The sequence below is a fragment of the Ambystoma mexicanum genome, chromosome 2q, assembly GCF_040938575.1.
Source record: "Ambystoma mexicanum isolate Mex_15411 chromosome 2q, UKY_AmexF1_1, whole genome shotgun sequence".
NCBI lineage: Eukaryota > Metazoa > Chordata > Amphibia > Caudata > Ambystomatidae > Ambystoma > Ambystoma mexicanum.
This window is the reverse complement of record NC_090924.1, coordinates 1,205,033,143-1,205,053,445: the sequence shown is the minus strand read 5'-3', so window position 1 is coordinate 1,205,053,445 and position 20,303 is coordinate 1,205,033,143. Positions and strand designations below refer to the sequence as shown.

General features: G+C 42.1%; 1 protein-coding gene across 1 annotated transcript in view; it reads left to right on the top strand.

Moving 5' to 3' along the window:
* Nucleotides 1-20,303, top strand: part of AGMO (alkylglycerol monooxygenase) — a 1,424,437-nt gene that overhangs the window by 787,095 nt on the left and 617,039 nt on the right. Inside the window, exons 7-8 of the mRNA XM_069648601.1 lie at nt 421-486; nt 597-676. Coding sequence (XP_069504702.1) covers nt 421-486; nt 597-676 — 146 coding nt within the window. The remainder of the gene's footprint in view (nt 1-420; nt 487-596; nt 677-20,303) is intronic.

Below are 20,303 nucleotides of genomic sequence, written 5' to 3'. Positions count from 1 at the left end.
GTCCAAATAAGGGAATGCATATTTCACCCAATCCCTGTCTCCAATATTTTATATGACTTGATGGAAGGCTCCCTTGAGAGAATAGTGGACATTTTGGACCCTCACCATTGCAAAGGAGGCTTTATGGACACAACAAACGGATAATCTGAGAGGCTTTGCAAATCAGTTGTTCGTATAAGTAGTGTTCAGCTGTTCTGCATTGTTATGTTGGTAATAGCCTGCTCTGCATTGAAGCGTGGTGATCCCAACAGGATACATTTTTGGTTAACCGAATTTTAGCATGTGAAACAATGTTGACACTGTGGCTTAAGGAGTGTTATAGGAAGAAGGAGAAAAGCACCACGGCTACACAGGCATAAAAAGGTTCAGATAGCACACCCATCAATGTTATAATGTCTAAAGCTTCTTTTTCAATTCCAGGAAGAAATCCTTACTGCATTGACGCAAACTATGGTGGCACACTTATAATTTGGGACCGGATTTTTGGTAAGCACAAGAACGTGGTTTGTAAAAATGTAAGTGTGTTAAAAGTTCATGCTAAAAGACTAATATATAACTTTGTATTTAAAACTATTGTAATTACTTTTACATTCCAGGAACATTTGTACCAGAGGATACAAAAGTTGTGTATGGTCTTACGCATCCAATAAACACGTTTCAACCTTTTCAGGTTCAGGTAAAATACACATTTTATTATCTAACCTCACAATGTGTCCTTGTTGTGTTCCTTAGAAAATAATATGGATTTTATAAAAATAAGAAAAAATTATATTTTCGCAACTTTTTATGGTGAAATCATTCATGAAGTAATCTATTTTTTTGTGGGTTTGGAGTTGGGCATTCCTAAAATTACAACCTAAAAATATGTAGAATGTATTCAATATTTTGGATGTCAAAATACTTCCATTCTTACGATGATGGGAGCGTCTGACTTCCCTGATAAAAGAGCATCTTATATAGTTAAATAGGTAGACAAAGTTCTCTGTCCTTCTGTGTTTTCAGTCTGATAAGCAAAATGAACACAATGTAGCGGTTGCATTTATAACACTTCCGGGCTGGAGGAGGAGCTTGTAAGAAAAACTAAATTCCCTCAGTACATTTAAGAATACTTCTGAGATTCCACAACTGAAAGTCATAGTTTAAACATGTTGCAATCTATCAATGTCCCTGAATTACTGCTTTTTGGTTTGGGATTGTTGCTGACTTTGTATGGATTTAAAACGTTCAAAACGTTCAAAATGTCTCTGAATAAGCTTTGGCTAGATTCCATTCTTTCTGGTGAAGTTCATTCTGTCTTCTGATTTCATATCTCACAATATTATAGCTTTATAGACCTATGCATAGGTCAATATAGTGGGATAATGACCCCTCCTGAGCTCTTTAAAGCTATTAGCACATAGTGATAGTAGCATTAAACGTTTTGGAGTTTTGGTGGGGAAGTAACAAAATGATACTTTAATATTGTGTCAATAGTCAACTGAGTTAATAAATTAAATGTGGTTCATTTTGTGATATTGAAATAACATAGTTATTCTGATAAATTAAGCATTTGAATTGCATACTTGGGTGAACTGAAACATGTTTAACATGAACACACCTTTGCTGCAATGTAAAAGGAAGGATTCTCTTGAAAAATTAGAAAGCTGTGTTAAATAGGATGTTGCAGCAAAACAAAACAGTCCTCTCTGAGAGGAGGTGCCGTGTTGAAGGAAATATTGCCAGGGAATTGCATTTTTGTTTCTGTGCCTGCTTGTGATGAGAGAATGTTCAAGCGCAGTCAATACCATTAAGTAGTGACCTCCCACTAAACATTCAGATTGGCTGAGAAGAGATCGATGTTAATGTCAAAGGTTTTTGTACCATGCACCATCACCACCAGAGTGGTCCTCAGGCGCTCTGACAGATCTATACAGGAGGTAGTGAAAAAAGGGGGGAGTGGGTGGGGCTAGTAGGGTGTATTAGGAATAGGAAAGTGAGAGTTGTGATATCCCGTTGACAGCCTCAGTTCAGTTTGCACTGTTCGCTGAGCTTAAGTGCTGTTTTTGGGTCGGTGCAAATTCCAATTTGCTGTTGTGCTGGGTTATGTGTTCTTAGTCTGTTGTTGCAATGTGGTGAAGTATGTGCGGATTGCCGTGCAGAGAAGCGGCTGTGTGAGTTTCTGTATCAGAAGTGTATGCAGAAATTTGAGGTTTTAGAATTGGGTTAGCAGGTTTTTCCTTTTTCTGGCTATCTTAAAACAGTCTATCTAGATGCAGGATATGGCTAGATTAACATAGTCTACCTAGATACAAGAAATGGCTAGCTTAACATTGTCTATCTAGACACAAGATATGGGTAGCTTAACACAGTCTACCTAAATGCAAGATGTGTCTAAGGGACACAATCTATCTAGATGAAAGATATGGCTAAGGGGCACAATACCTAGATGCAAGATGTGGCTAAGGGACACAATCTACCTAGATGCAAGATATGGTTAGCTTAACACAGTCTATCTATATGCAAGATATGGCTAAGGGGCACAAATTACCTAGATGCAAGATATGGCTAGTTTAGCACAGTCTATCTACATGCAAGTTATGGCAAGATATAGTTAAGGTGCATAATCTACTGAGATGCAAGATATGGCTAAGGGGAACAATATACCAAGATGCAACATATGGTGAGCTTAACACAGTCTATCTAGATGCAAGATATGGCTAAGGGGCACAATCTACCTAGATGAAAGATATGGCTTGCTTAACATAGTCTATCTAGATGCAAGACATGGATATCTTAACAATGACTATCTAGATGCAAGATATGGCTAGATTAACACAGTCTATCTAGATGTAAGATATAGTTAAGGGGCCCAATCTACCTAGATGCAAGATATGGCTAAGAGACACAATCAGCCTACATGCAAGATATGGCTAGCTTAACACAGTCTATCTAGATGCAAGATATAATTAAGGGCACAATCTACCTAGATGCAAGATATGGCTACAGGGCAGAATCTACCTAGATGCAAGATATGGCTAAAAGGCACAATATACCTAGATGCAAGATATGGCTAGCTTAACACAGTCTATCTAGAGTCAGGATATGGCTATGGGGCACTGTGTAGATACAGACAGAACTAACAATTTGATAATAGGTTAATGTAGATGGGTTTGACAGTTTAATGGGGATCAATAATTGCTGGTCCCCCCGGTCAAGACCACACCTACCTTGTCAGTCGCTGCTGGTTGATGACTGAAGGTGCCACAGGCTAACGCGGTCTGGAGCTGTCTCTGCAGGCACCATCCTTTGCCTTGTGTCCTTTGCCACAGGGTCTGCAACATAATATAGTTTTAATAAAGCAATTGTGATACAGGTTACAATTTGTCGTTAAACATTTGTGTAGCATGACAATCTGACAATACTGCACCTAGCCTGTATAACATCTATGTTAAATGCTTCATAATGCTTCAATGTTAAAAATAAACATGTTTGTGCTGTGGCATAGATTAACATTTTCAGTAGCATTTATAAATACATTTAAATAATTCTGCATATGTGTACGGGTTCAGATGTCAATCAAGCACAGTCAACACATAAGTACGTTATTACAGTTTCTCCAGCACTTGCAACCTTGCCACAGACACCAAAGTTACAAAATATATATAAGATAAAACAAAACACCCTGTGGTATTGCCCCTCCCAAGTTCCCTGGTATTTTGTTATCCAGTTTACCACATTTCACAAAGTTTAGTGTTTGTTTGTTTGTTTGTTTATTATATTTCTATAGTGCACCTCACCCTGGGGTATCTGGGCACTCTTAAAGCAAGTTCATTGTTACAGACATCGGCATTAAAGTTAATACATGTTGGTCATACAAAGGCATTGCATAGTCAAGTACACATTATTACAGGTGATTGGTCATAGCAGTCAGGTACAAATTAGTACAGGTGAAAGTTACAGGCATAGGCTGCTAGATACTGTAGTTTGGTTCTTACTGAGTAACCAGGAAATGGCATTTCTTCTGAAGTTGGAGAATACCTGAATTGATTTGATGACAGGAGGGAGGGTGTTCCACAATTGGGCAGCCATGACTGGGAAACTGCAACCCCCAGATCTTTTTAGGTTGTATCTTGGGATCACCAGGCAGGAAGTGGTAGATGATCTCGTAATCCATGTAGAAGATCTCATAGTGAATTCTTCAGTGAAGTAGGGTGGGGCTGTATAGTTCAGAGCTTTAAAGGTGAGACTCAAGGTTTTAAGTTCAATCTTTTCCTTTATGGTGAGCCATTTGTAGTGTCTTCTTGTAGTTTAAATGTGTTCTCTTCTGGGTACATTTAATGCATTATTCTGCATTATTTGTAATTTGTTGAGCACAGACTTTTTGGCACCTAAGTAAGGACCATTACAATAGTCCCATTTGGACAACATAAGTGCTCTTGCTAGTATAAGGCAACTTTCTGTAGAAAGCAGTGGTCAACAGGCCCTTATCAGCTTACCAGTGTAGACGGTAGCTGAGGCAGTCATGTTTACTTGTTCATTTAGGTTGGATGTAGCTTTGAGATAGAAGACTCTGGGTAAGGCTCTTGTAACCAGGACTCATGTCTGGCAGAGAGTCTCCCAGGACATGGACCCCTTGCTCACTATTCTTAGAGAGTCACAGCTACACCCTACTGATGAGGTTCAACCAGACCGAAACACGTGTCTGGGGTTGCTGTTGGTACTCTTGTTCAGAGGAGAATTGCCTAGCATTTCGGTGCTGGACTACCCAGGGCAGGACAAAGACTGGTATGTTTGGGATATTTCTTCTCTGTGAGCTAAAGACTCTGGGTAAGGCTCTTGTAACCAGGACTCATGTTTGGCAGAGAGTCTCCCAGGACCCCCCTTGTTATCTGCTTTGAGATAGAAGCCTAGAGTTTTCACACTGCTTTCCATCTCTTTCTCACAATGTGCTGCCCAAAACCAGATTTCAAATTCTGCCCTCCTTAACAAACCTTATTGCTTATTTGCATGACCACTGCAGATATGTTTCTCAAATTCTTGCTGAATGCATTTCCTGATATTATGGAAAGTTAGCACTGCAATCTCAGGGCAAGAAGGCTAAATGGAAGATCCACCTTACCAGACAGGCATCGCCAAATGCTATACATTCAGAGTGCTGTTAAGTGAAAAACTGCTGTTAGAAGAATAATAATGTTTTGCTCATATGTCTCTGTCTTACAAGCCCAGTAATACTGAAAGCTTTCAGTGCATAATTTATGGGGGTGTTTGCCAGGGCTCAGACTCAGATTGATTATGAAGTAATGATAGCCAGAGCATCCATCAACCCCAATGAGCAGGTGCAAAGTTTAGTTTACCCCAAATGTGTCACTGCGGGGAGCATCTGTGGGTGGTGGCAGCAATGCAGGGCAACTTCCCACCCACAGTGTCACAAGCGTGCCAGAAAATATTTGGGCCCTGGCATTTATTTTCTTACAACTTAAGCACTGCTTTTCATAGTTTGCAAAAATGAATCCTCTCCATTTTACATGAGCAAAGACAGTGCGTCCGCATTTCTTCCTTCTAATAATAATGGGTTAGCAGCATTTACCTAACCATAAATATGCACACATTTAAATAGGGATATAAACTAATTGAAAATTCCCATCCTAACAGCACCATCTATCGGCTTTTCTATCATATTTGCTCAAGCATATGTTTCACGTGTGAAACATATGTCTATTTGGGATGAGCTTTAACAATGTTCATGATTGGTGTTTTTGTTTAAAGCGTGCAAATCACAACAATACTTGATAATGTGTATTCAATGAGATCAGAAGGCTACAACCTTAGACAAGAAACCATTTAAGAGTTCAGCAAAATTGTTTTAGGGGCCTAAATGAAAGAAAGAGGAGCAACACAGAAGAAGGAGAATTGAGTGGGTGGGGAGGAAGTGATTCCACAGACGCTTGCACAATGTACATGGGAATGTTTTTTGCTAAGAACAGCGACTATGCACATTATATCTACTCTGCCAGGTTACCTGGAATTATGGACCTTAATAAATATTAAGACCATACATGGTAAGTCTTTCACATTGTGTTACCATTGATGCTTCTTAGCATTTGAGAGATGTGGTTTCTAAGCTTTTATAGACCAGAATAGGATCCACATTTTAATGGGTAGCCTGTGGCGATCTCAAAACGAGGGAGAAGGGGGTTGATGTTCTTGGTTGACAGTCATGAGTTGACCAGCATCATTCTGCAACCATTTCATTTGGTAGGCAGGCAGTTGAGCATTTGCATAATCCAGATGAGAGTTACCAATTGAAAGACCAACAGCTGCATAGTTGTTGTAAGAGGGATGGTGAGAGTTTCAGCTTCAATTGGAGCAGGCAAGGACTTAACAAAAGTGAGAAAGAATCCACCTCTTATGGCTTATGTCCCAACGTAAGGAAGACGTTCACGTTGCGCATGTCATATTAGAAGAATGGCGTGGTTAGTTTAGACGCGATGTTGATGCAATGTTGCAATTTAACATTTTTTCATTATAGATAATGGATTGGGATACATGTGTTATTTTGTTTTTATTTTAGGCACATTTTAGATTTGCATCACTAGCAACATAATAGAAGGCGTGGAAATACAATGGCCCTCATTACGACCCAGGCGGTAAGTTACCGCCTGGGCCGTGACTTTACCACCATGGCGTAAACTACGTTTACACCATGGTGGTTGGCGGACTTACCGCCCCATTCCGACCTTGGCGGGGCGGTAAGTCCCCAATCCCCATTTACCCTTCCCCATTCCCATTTTTGCCCCATAGGGCATAATGGGAGTGGGGAAGGCGTTAATTACGCCACCGTAAATTACGGTGGCGTAATTAACTTCATGGTCCCTTAGCGCCATGGATTTTAACACCTGCTAAAAGCAGGTGTTAAGTCCGCCATGGCGCTAAGGGACCTCGTACTCAGGCAGTAAGTGTCGGCGCAGTTTACGCCGCCGTAAACCCCTTACCGCCTGAGTTGTAATGAGGGCCAATGTAATTGTGCAATGTACAATGCGTAGTGCTTAGACTCGGCAGCAAGGAGCTTTACGCAAGTGACAAAGAGAAGCCTGCTAGGGGAAAGTCACTTTGAGGAGAGTGGTAGTCCTGAAAAATGTACATGTGTGATTCAATATGGTTTAGATGGGAGACATGGTCTGGGATATTAGGGGAATATGGGGTTTGTTGCGACTTCATGGAAATATCACAGATCCCTGTTCCCCAATGGCTGGGTTTCATGTATACTGCAGACAGTTTGGTTTGCGGGGGGGAACTTTGCATGGCCTGAAGGGTTGAATGACCAGGTCAAGGAGGGGGGAATGAAGCAAACCACATTTGGGCAGCTGGCAATTACCTCAAATGGTTACTTGAGGTGAAGAGTAAATGGAGTGTCATTGAGTCGTGGGTTTATGACTTGATAGGTTTGTGGATATAGGAAACAAATCTTCCTGCAAGCACAGAGTCTTGTTGTTAAGTCCAGCCAAATGGTGGGTCGAACTGGGGTTAGTTAATAAAACACATGGAAGGGGTGCTGTAGAGCAGAGTTTGTTGCTGTTTTATGGGTTTTGTTTGGGCTCATACGAAGACAATCAGGCTGTTGGCTGGAGGCTGTATGATCTGAGAGGTTAGTCACAAATAAGGTGACATGAAGGAAAGCAGAAGGAATAACCTTGGGACAACAGCACATCTGGTATGATAAGATGTTTATTGCTTGATTATAAACATGGTTATTTGTTTCTCTCCCTCCTACTGTTTGAAGTGTTCTTGTAAAGGCTTTGCACAGCACATACTGGATTAAACTTGTCCTACCAAATGAGACAAGTCATACATTCAACTGTTTCTAGATAATATGGAGATTATGTTCAGAAAGTCTTCACTGAATATGGAAATAAAGCATGTGGGGAAGGGGATTGTGTTTTGGCAATGTTTCCAATGGAGTTTGAAAATGTAGGGGGATTACATTTCCTTGTACAGGAGGCTTACCCAATGGGCTTTTGAGGGATGACTATGCAACAAAATGTGTGTGAGTACGTACAGTGTTTAAATGTGTATAAAAGCTGAAGCTTTGTTGAGCACTGTAAGAAGGAACTGATAGTTTTCAGCTTCAAGAGGCTGAATAAATGCTTCTGGCCATTCGCATGCAATAAACATGTTATTCTGACAAAGTTATATTCACTCTCCGTTGGAGCTGGTTTTCTTTCGCATTGGATTTTGGATTCACATTTCTAAATACACTTGATGGCAGCTGAACTGTAAGAAATATGAAAGCATTGATCAGTCTCCACAGAGACCCGCAGGCACATTTGTTAGTCAAACACATATGTGGAAGCCAGTGTGGTCATTGAAAGGACAGACCCACAAGGGTATTTTTTTTTAAATAAATGTAACAGAGTTGCAGTGAATGTGAAAGTCATGAGAGATGAGGGTTTTAAGGAACTTTGGACCTATGGGCTAAGTGCCTGATTATAATGGTGCAATCCCATAGGAAAATGCTCTGTGAATCAGTCCCTAGGTGCCCAAAGTGTCATGAAAAACAGAAGATGTTCCTATAGAGCGAGAGGGGCACCATTCACAAAATTATGTGTCCTGTTGGATTGGGAATCGTGCTGAGTACCATTATGAAAAGGGTGCCCCTGCAAAATATGTGGTGTAAATTAAAATGTGTCCCAAAAAAAGTTTTCAACCAAGAAAAGTAAACATTCTAAGACTGCAACCATTTATAAGGTCCTTTTCGATACAGTGTAAATAATGCATACAAATGCACATGGGAGTTGGGACATTTGCCACATGTAGAAAAATACTAAGGGCAAAGCATCCAGACATTTAATTCAGGCAGTGTCCTGATAAAGCTTATTTTTACAGCTCTGGAGCTTAAAACGAACTTGATTTCTCAGCACCTTCTTACAATTTGAACATCATATGTAGAGAACATATATCTGTAATATTAAAATGTTTTCCTTTGCTTTCAATGATGAACTCATGTGAAAATTCAATTCTTGTAACTCTTCAACTATTGGCTGATCAGTATGTACAGACATGGACAAATGCACGCTAAAATTGGAACCATGTCACTTGTAAAATGTATTGAATTGGCTTACACCTTTGTAAAATGCAAAGCTGTGTATTCATTTCTGTACTCGTATGTGTAGCTGGAGATTACCTAGAATTAGCCTCACCTCTTGAAGCCCCAACCACATCGCAAGAGCAAGGCCACACAGAACTGTTGGGTTCAACGTGTTTAAACTTCTTCTGATCTCCATGTATTAAGGAGAATGTATGTGGGATGTATAATGAGTAACCTCTGTTGGCCGAAGTCAGCATTTCTAAGTTATGTGTGTGCATTTTAATCCCAAAAGTTATTCATTTGAAAAATCATACCTTTAGAAAGGGAGGTCCAACCAACTTAAAACAAATTGCCTTTTGTAGCTAACAACAACATTTTTGGGGCATAATGGAACATAAGATAATTTGGAAAAAGAATTATCTCTGGAAGTACACAATACAAAAGTACATTCCACTTATTGAATGCTTTCATATGATCGACAGATTATAGTGATCCATATGTTATTATACTTGCAATTCCACATCCAAAATTACTGTAATTAAACAAAATGCCTCTCCATAACATGAGGAGTGAAATTCCTTTCCACCATTGCAGCCATGGGACTCCAGGCGGACGAGCGCCTCCTTCCAAAGTCAAAATCATGTGGGGGTGGAGGGAGCGAGGTATATGCAATAGCTGTCACACAGTCAGTTAATTTACTTTAATTTTGAAAAAATATATATATATAAAAGCAATTGCAACAGCAGCAATAATAGTCACATATATTTTTTAAATGGCAGTTGACAATTGTAGAACAAGATTGCACATCAGGCAAAAAGTTAAAAATAAAACACTGTGTACAATTTGTATTCAAAATTCTCTGCTCCATACTACCAAATTGGTATTTGCTAGGAGGATCTAGTGCATGCCAGGTCTACATTGACAAAAGTGCAATGATGCATATCAATACTTTTATGGTGCTCACCCTGATAATATTGTATGCGGCCAGAAATCCCAAAAAATATTATAGCCTCATAAGGGGCGTTACATTGGAAGCAGGAGCAATCTCTCTACATCAGGGTTACTCTGATACCATTCCCCCATAACTGCCCAAAGTGGTAGTAGATTAAATCTTGCCCTTGTAATTGGAGATGCGTCACATTTGAAATGAGTCTAGATCAAATAATCTGCAAGTCTATTAGTAGATAAAAGAATGTGTGTAGAATTTGGTTGTATGAGAATGTCCTTATGCTCACGGTCCATATTTAGCTGCAATGTTATATTAAGAAGAATAATCTTGCAACATGACTGGGAAATTGATGAAGGATGAAAAAAGCATGAGGAAGGGGCCAAGGTAAGTAGGCCAAGTAGTTGCTTGAAAAAAGGTGTTTCCTCTATTGACCAAAAGCCTGAGCCATAAATTGCTAGGGCTTTAGCTTTGGAAAAGTACATATTTAGCAGCATGTAAATGGGCTAAATTTTAAAGGCTCTAGCAAATCAGGAAACAGCTCCCAGAGCCGGAACCAGATTACTTATTAATATGGGGGGATGACTATAGAAGACTATTTTTGGATACAACCAGAGATGGAGAGATATCTGAGGAACAGAGCAGAAATTATCTGCATGACTAGGTAGGCTGGAGACAGAAGCCCTTTCTGAGGGTGGTGATCAGCCAATATTTGAAATGGGTTCCAGGCAGCCAGCTGGAAAGGAAAGAAGCTCCAGAGTGATGGTCTAAGCTGTACCCCCAAAATGAGAAACCCCAATATAACGCCAAACTGTCCATAGTATTGTCCATGGTAAAATCTCACGATTAAAAGAGGCTGGGAATCAAGGGGAATGGTAATGCAAGAAACAGACACAGGTGCTATGTTAAATATGATGCCATGTGTCTCCCATTTACATTGAGTACAAGGTGAAATGTAATTTCCCTAAAACCCAATGCATTGTTATATTGAGGTACAATTTTACAACTGATAGAATTTTGGTGCAATTTAAGTGCAGAAGTGATTTTGTAAAATTAAGGATAATTTAATAGAATTATTGTCTTATGCTGGCTGTGAGGAATCTGAGTGTGTCCTCACTTCTTTCCTCAATGTATCCTCCTGCCAGGTGGCCAGGGAAAGGTTGTCGCTTTCAGATCCTTCTCCAGGCGGTGGATATTCGAGGGAGGATCACCTGGGTGGAGGAGCCTTAGGGAGTGGGAATGAGGGACCCTTGGGTGAGACACAGTATCCCCATTTCCCTATTATAAGGAGTCAAAAGTTCTCCAGGCTTTTTCTCTTCCCTATTATTCTAGAAAACACTCTCCCAATACACACCGGTCAGGTACTGAGACAAGGAAGAGACAACCCTGAGTCATATATACACACACACACACACACACACACACACACACACACACACACACACGCACACACATCCCCCCCTCTGGTACTGGGACAAGGAAGAGGGATGCTGAGTACCAAGACTGTTGTGCAGTTAAGGAAAATTGCCTTCACCTGTGGTCCAGAGGATGGTACAAATGGCACACTCAGGTGAGGCTAATGAGATCGCCTGTGGAGTGCTTGCAGGAGAAGCCGGCAGTGAAGGCAAGAAGATACTAGCCCAAAGTGCTGTTAAGATGAATTTCTGAACTCTGTCCTGGTGGGCATAGGTTCAGAAGGCCAGCCTAGTTTCCTGGAACAGGGTAACCTTATGGACAAGCCAGACCAATCAAAGTAGCTACGGATGCAGTCAAGACTAGGGGCCTCATTACACGGTAGGCGGTGGACCAAGGTGCTAATAGCAGCTTGGTCCATGCCGGTAAAATACCGGCACCGCCTTGGTGGAAAGGGGAATTACCGCCCTATTCCAAGGTTGGTGGGGCGGTAATTCCCCCTTCCACCATTGCCCTTCCCCATTCCCATTTTTGCCCCATAGGGCATAATGGGAATGGGGAAGGTGCTAATTACGGTACTGCAAATTTGCGGTGCCGTAATTAGCACCAAGGTCCCTAAGCGGGTTGGTTTTTAACGCCTGCTTAAAGCAGGCGTTAAAGCACCAACCCGCTAAGGGACCTCGTAGTAAGGCGGTAAGGGTTAACGTCACGGTACCATTACCGGTGACTGTTAACCCTTACCGCCTACCGTGTAATGAGGCCCTAGGTCTCAGGAGGGTTGAGGGTGATTGAAAGACCTCAATGAGCACACAGAGCAAAGTACACTTACAAATCACTCCCAGTCAGGAGTAGATATATTAAAGATATAAATACATGTATTTCAAGGCCTTTGCGTTTCAACACACAAATCAAATCACAGTAATACTTCTAGACCTACACAATCCTATCTAAATAAATATATACAAGACCAATGGGGTCTAAAGCGTTAATGTAGGAAAAGGGTCCACAACCTAAAAGGGGAAGGAAACAGGCCGTGCAATTAGTCTTTACTCCCTTCTGTATCCAACACACTCCTAACTAAGAGGCAGTCCAATCCCTAAGAAGAGTGGAGCCTATTGCTCAAATGTACTTGCACTGCTGGTGCACGTGGTAGTTCAAATGGGCAAAATGGGGTCTCTTCAAGGGTCTGTAGGAGCTCAGGAAGGTGGGTGAGGTGAAGAAGAATAGGTTCCAACTATTCAAGGAGGGCCTCCACTTGAGGGCAGAGTCAATTACTAGAGTTGGGAATAGTTCGCTAGTTTGCACTAGCAGTGGAAAGGAGAGGTGCCGTCAGGGGCCACTCATGCGTAAAAATGGATGGATGCGCTAGGGGCCACCGGTTAGGGTTGCGATTACTCACCGAGCCCCGGTGCACTCTGGACCAAACGTCAGCAGTTGAGTCCACTTCTGTTGCAGGTTCAAATGCGTCAATCTCGCGGCTCTGCGGCTTTCAGCAACCAAGTTACAGCATTGATTCCCCTATGGAACAATGGTGATTTATCCACTCCTGGTGGATGGATCAGGCCAGTTCCGCTACAGCAGGCTTCAGGGCCAGAGGACCTCAGCTGCAATGAACTTGCAAAGTTCGTCACCATGGCTGGGCGACACGGCAACCGTGTAAACTCTGGTTCAGGCGCACTCACTTTACTCCAAACCTGGTAAAGTCAGACTATGGTGTTCAGACATCAGCAAAAAGTTGGGGGGTACACACTTGGAGGGAAAATTACACATAAATTGGAATCTTTCCTAACGAGCGCCAAGGAGCTACAGAGTTGTTGCAGCAGAAGCAGATTGTGGCGGGAGCATTTAAAAGGTCTCTGGTGGCAGGGCTGGTGTGCCTCCTCCTGGAGTCAGGGGGACTCCTTCTCTATTAACCCAAGGTGGTGGATGCCCTGGAAGTGAGGCGTGCTAAGCGGGAGCAGTGACAGCCACAGAGAACCTGCTGACTTTTATTTAAAACCTTTTTCATTTTGACACTGACATCCCTACACATTTTATACAAATCGATGTGAGGTCAAATATTGGTTTTGGCTGCAGACATACATTTGCTTTGGACTTCCTTACACAGACTATCATTAGTTTCCGTTAGATAAGGAAATCTCACTTTAGCACAGGGCAAGTTAGGCCTTTTTCCAACCTTCTTTTTATTTTAATAAAAGTTTGTAGCCCAAGCTTTATTCAGTTGTCTGCATCTACTTCCTGATGCCTTCACACGGCATAGCATCACACAGGCTATAGTGAATCCATGATACACTAAGTCTAATGTGATATCATGGGAATGGGTGGCCAAAGGGAAGCCTAGTCATTAATTATATGTTGGATCAACCGAAATGAGCACAGACACTTAATGCTATTCACAGTCCCTTATCCTGCACATGTATTTAGTCAACTCATGTGCATTGTGACAGAGAAAGGGTGATTTAACATGGTCCCTGTTACTGGAGAATTTTTCCTCTCCAACCCAAAAACAGAGCTGAAGGCAAATAAACAGGAATAGATTGAAAACTACACACTTGTATAGTGAAAGCAGTGCACACATATGTAGATTGAAAGGCGTTCACATGTTAATTGAAAGTTGCACACACGTTCAGAAAATCTGCACCTACATATTCTGAGATAAATATTCTGAAAAGACTGCACACATGTGTGGACAGAGAAGAGTGCAATATCCCAGAGAGTTTTATTTTCCTAATCCAAACATGTATGAGTTAGATGCAATTGGTTCTTTTCTACATTTAAATGGCCTGCACATATCCAAGACTTCCACAACCTCACAATCGTACAGCAGACTTAAGTAAAATGAATATTTTTTTATAAATCGTATTTGTTCAAGTAGCTATTCTCTGATACCATACTTGTTTTGATACTGGGAAAAATTAAGTCTTTTTGAAGAGTTTTAAAATGGTTCTATATCAACATGCATATGCTGGCTGAAACGTGGCACTGTTATCACTGAAGAAAACTGTGTTGCTCAGATCGAAGCGATCATGGAAGGAGTTTATTTAAAATGCATTATATTATTATATTATCGACATATTGTTTATGAGTCTATCTCATTACAATGATTTCCTTGGAATAAAGCAAGAGAACACCTTTGTTTGCAGATGACTTAATTCTTTTTTTTTTTTTTAAATACACTGTTTTCTTACAAAAAATTGTGGGGTGGGATTCTACATCTGGAATTTGACACTAGCTGTTCTGCCCTAGCAGAATCAATATATATAAATTCAAATGATATATATTTCTACAGGGTGCAAGGTAATAAATACATTGGGCCTCATTACAAGTTTGGAAGTAGCGTTTCCGGTAAAACCAGCAAGTCCAGGTGCAAGCAACAGTGAAGGGGGAGGGATCCAGAGGGGCAAGAACAGTTTGGGGTGGTCAGAGGAGACCAAGTGCAGTGGTAGACTGGTAGGGGAGGGCCTGGTGCCCTGTAAGAATCTGAAGCCAATCAAGAGGCAGCGGGGGAAATACTTAGAAAACGAGGGGTAGAGGGTAGGATGGTCTTGAGGAGCTTCTGGAACTTAAGGAGAGCTGGCTCAAGTCTGAGAGGGGCAGGGAGGCTGTTACAGAGGGGAGCACCTGTGGAAGAGAGAGGTTCCCACTCTTTGCTTGGATAAGCATCTGATCTGCAGAGTTGGAGCTAGATGACTGAATGGCTCCAGCACAGAGGTATTTAGGGAAAGAGAGTTGGATGTATATGTGTCCCAGGACTCAGAGAGCCTTGTGGATGATGCAATGGGCAAGAGATTTTATTGCTGGAAAGATGCAGTCCCTGGGCTTGAGGCCAAGGATACATTTTGCAGTAGTATTCTGGATTTGTTTTAGGGGGTGAAGGTAGGTTGAGAAAGAGGCTGTTGCAGTAGTCCAGCCTGAAGAGGACCAGAGCTATGAAAACATTGAGGTTCTGGGGGAAGGTGAGGAAAGGAAGAATGCCTCTGAAGAGGTGAATCTGAAAGAGAGCCTTCTTCGCAAGATCAGTGATGTGAGGAGAGAAGGAGAAAGAGGAGTCGAAGATGACACCAAGGTTGTTTTCCTCACAGGAGTGGGCAGTGTGGGAGCCCATGGGGGACGGTGAAGGAACTCACTCCCCACATCACCAATAAAACTCAGAATAAAGGACATATGCCAGTAGGGAATGAGACCAAGAGATTGGTTTTGAGATTCAGCAAAGGTTTATATAAGATTCAGCATCCAGAGAACTCTGCTGCCTTGAGAGCGCTCTGGCAAACAATACAGAAACAATACATTTTAAAGGGTTACAGTGTCAACAGTGACGATTTCTATACAGTCTACAAGTTACATTTTCATTCGATAGGTAAGAGGTGAGAGTATAGCGCTGTAAGGGCCGGCTCCACGAGATTGGCTGATGACCTGGTGGTAGGTTGGGCATCACGTGGTTCATCTGGGCCAGTGCGTGTGAGCTGAAGGTTGGGTGAGGTCCGGAGAGGTGGCTGGTTCTGGCTAACTAATCTAAATAATTATCCTAGACATATAGGTAATAATTGATCATTACTACACCTTTAAAGTTTTATGAGAGACCCATAAATTGTACATGTATGTTTGCATTATCTCACTCTGGGTCACTAACGAGGTGAAGGATTTGGGGGTATTGCCCCTTAGGTATCCTGTGGGGGCGGAATTGATAGCTGTCAGGTCTGGCACATCAGAACAGGAGGGGGTGGATTGACACATGTTAGTTTAGGACAGAATATACTGTGACAGGAGTCTAGTTTTATTGTGGGCACTCTAGGGTGGTCAGCAAAGAAGTTCACACGTCTGTTACATCAAAGAAAAGTTTTGGAGGGGCAGAAGGTTGAACAAGCAGTCATTTTCCAACAGTGGGGGTGAGAGGTGCGGGAGCAGGTTTGTTGAGATGGATGAACTACAAGTCATGGTTCAGCCCGGTCACACACAGGACAGTGATCTCAGATGAAGAATGAACTGAATACATTGTTTGTTTGCAGCATATTGTCTCAAGGGATCTGTGAGAAAGGGACTTGAGAGGCAAAGGCACTGGAGGAAACATGTGGGGGCTGTGGTGCTCACTGTGCGCAGCGCTGCTGAGGGGAGAGGAGACTTTGCAATACCAGAATGTGCACTAACCAAAGATGGAGTCAAGGGTACAAAACATTGAGTCCAAGTGTGTCTTGCAATAGCCCCACCTCTGCTTATGCCAGAGCCTTGGCCACTGAGGCTGCATAAGGACAAGGAAGGCGTCCCTCCACTAGTGCAAGGGCAAGTGGTCCCTTTTGCGTTGAATGGATGGGGGGCTAAATGGACCCCCTCCTTCCTTACATTCCCCCCTTTTGTTGCAACTAAAGTCAAAAACTATTGTTTAATATCAACATTCCTGTAGTGCTCCAACTCCATTACTGCCTCGTCCCAAGCGGATGTCCCTTTTATTGGCATCCATGCTCTGTATATACCTCATAAGCTCTGACCCCTTCTAGCATACTCATCAGGGGTGCATGTCATGTATATTCCCACACCCGATCCAGGTATACCCATACTTCCTTATACCATTCGAATTCCCGGAGCTCCTTAATTGTGGTGTGATACAAATTGTCCACTCTGGCCCCTGAGTAACAATACATGGCAGTCATACAGTATTTGGAGTTGCCAGATTCCCTAGTCTACATTTTTGCATCCTTCATAGTTTGTACCTTTGTAGGTTTGCCCATTGTCACCATCATCATTGCAGAACTAGGCATGGTTTTTTTTCCAACGTTGAACCCCTACCTGGCACACACAAAAAATCAGCAACATGAAAACGATGAGTGGGACAAAAATGTTCATCATCGTTCCGAACCAGGAAGGTATCCAATCAAAAATGTTATTGAACCAGTTGCTGGGTTGGATCCCCCCTTCTTTCTTCATTCTTTCACCTAGGTTGTGTACTGCAGATATCACATGTGATAGGGTTCCATTGTCAGCATCGGCAGAAGGTACGAATGTACAACATGCACTCCCACTTTTTAGGCAAACACTGCCATCCATTGCTGTGAGTAGATCTAGGACCTAAAGGTTTTGCATGGTCATCATCCGCATGGCTCGAAGTTCTACTTTGATCCCATTGAATCCTTCTTCTGTGCCATTGGCCAGCTGGATCAGTTCCCAGCACACGATTTGAAGATATTTGGCATTGGCTCACACCTGGATGTTTGGCACGATGAGGCAAAGAAGGTTTCTGCGGAATTGAAGAGTTTATATTGGTCAGGAATCTCCGCCAGGAGGTCTGAGGATTTGCTGGAGATATAGTTTGACGACTTCCTATGGCGAGACACTCTTTCCTGTAGTTCATCTTCTGACAAGATGTCGTATGTGGAGGGCTCTTCAGTTGCTGGCAGGGATGCCACTGGCATTTCGGTTGGCACTCTTCCCCCCTGGACATGGCTTTCCGGGATCACCATCAAGGCTGAATGCAACGTCACCATGGCGCAAGTAACTCTACATGATGGTGGGAGGTGAAGGTATGCTTGTTTGCCACACACCCAGTAAATGTCCGTTAATGCTGCTGTGCCTTTTATCATATCTGGGAGGATGATCGGTTTATTGCAATGTTTATTTGAGCCCATGGGCACCCTCCCTTCGCTGTGGAAACAGAGTTTTTGTTGTATTTCTTTTTGTATTTTGATCAGATTTTCAAGGGCTGTCATCACGTTAGTTTGATGATGTATTGAGACCATGTTGGAGTGCATGTTCGTTTGACCCCTTGAAAGTTTCCTTCTGACAGCCCTTGCAGTGCTTCGGCTTTGCATGTGATTGTCTCTTCGTGCCATTTGTTTTTCATGAACATTGTCGGTTTGATGATAACAAATGGCTCTTTCATGCATATTACGCCTTGAGGTTTGCTGGTGCATGTTTTCTCGTTCTGCAGAATTTGTATTGTTAGCGTGTGTGCCTGGAAGATACCCTGAATCCTACAGAGGGGTAGATGAACAAGACACTGGGCATCCGACAAAGGTGTTTCTTGGGGTATGAGAACTTTGGGCATGCCAGAGGTATGGGGTCATAACAACTTTTTTTGGTTGCCTGTTCAGCTGTGGCACTCGTATCTGAGTTCCATTTATTGGATTGGTCAGGGTGGCGGGGGTCTTCTACAGCGCCCAGACCATTATGCATCTTTTTCACCTTTTGATATCGTTCAGGAAAAATATCTGTCCATGTTTCATCATTTTGCTCATTACCACTCTGCCAGGACTGTGAGACTAGGTACGTTTGTGTGGTTTGGACATGGGGCTTAAAGTGCATATTATCGCCATCTGAGGTAGGCTCTTCAGTTGTGTACATATATACATATGGCGATCTGTCAACATCAAACACAGGAGAGTCAACATTATAATCGTTGGATACACTATCAACATCATAACGCATAGCAGCATATGTAGAAATAGGGATTTTGACTGTTCCGTTTTTGTGCAGAGTGAGAAGGTTAACATTTAAGGAGGCATTGTGGGCCCATATTACTTGTATTAAGTGGACCCCACCCCCTCTTTTATATCACCTAATATAAAACTGATACTCCAGTACAGTCACAGGCAAAAAACAATAGCTACAAAGTACTACACACAGTCATAATTATAAGCTCTATTATCACTCATTTCTTCCCTATCGCTATCTGTATTTGAAGTGTCATTAGTGAGGGCCCTCCTTTCCGCCATATTTCCACCTGAAGTCGCAATATAAATGGGTTAAGTACACACAAATACATCATAAATTATCTTCTTACACCTCAATATGCAACATATTTTATTTGTCTCAAAGAGCTTGACAGTGAGAGAGAAGAACAGAGACAGAGAAATAACCGGTGAGAGAAATGAAACCGAGAGAGTGAGAGATAGAGGTAGACATTTGCATTTGTAAACAAACTTTTTCAGCAGTTATATACTTTTACTAATACTGTACATTGTTATGAATTTTCTGCGTTGAAGTTGCTATTTTTCACTTTCTTTACCCAACAGTTTATTAGTACCCTTTATTGTCATGGCACAGCACTTTCCTGCTCTTGTGGCTTTTTACCATGGGGTTCTGTGCTATTGTGTGCTTTTCTTACATCTGTGAGATGGATCCAATATTTTAAGGTCTTTAACTTTTACAGCCGAGGGCGTGCAATAAATTACTTCATAGGGGCCATGGAACCATGGGGAGTTCCATCTCCGCATGAAACTGCACACCTATACGCTTTCCCAAGGCATTAACTGTAACACTGGACTGTCTTCTGCTGGAGTGTTCGTGTCAGTTTCATTTTCCTGTGTGACTTGGGGTGCTATATGTCTGGCTATACTTCGCACAGTTCGGTGAGATATTCCTTAAACTCAGCCCCTAGGACTGTGGCAGCTCTGTGAGCATCTGATGCTCTTTTCACTGGACATAGTAGCATTTGAATGCCCCTCACTGTCACTATTTCGGGCTGGGGCAGATGATGGTCCTTACTTGGCTGGGTTCTGTGTTGATACAATGCTAGAGGCAAGCAACATACCCATTTCTTTTTTAGGGTGTGACATCATTTAGATAGTCTACCCTTGAGGAGGAGTTTATCATTTCTACTATCCTGTTTGCTTGCAGGTGATAAATCGAGCAAAGTTTGTGTTTCACACCTAGCAATGTGGTCACTTCTTTGTAGATGTTATTTACATAGTGAGTGCCGTTATCTGAACAGATCATATCACAAATCCCTCACCTAGTGAACACTTCCCTCACCAGGAACTTTGCTGCACATTTGGCGTCTGGGTGTGCATAAGGTCCTGCCTCTACACAGCATGAAAAGGGGCACACCACTATTATGAGATATCTGGCTCCTTTGCACCTTTCTCCCATATCGGCATAGTCAATGTGTAA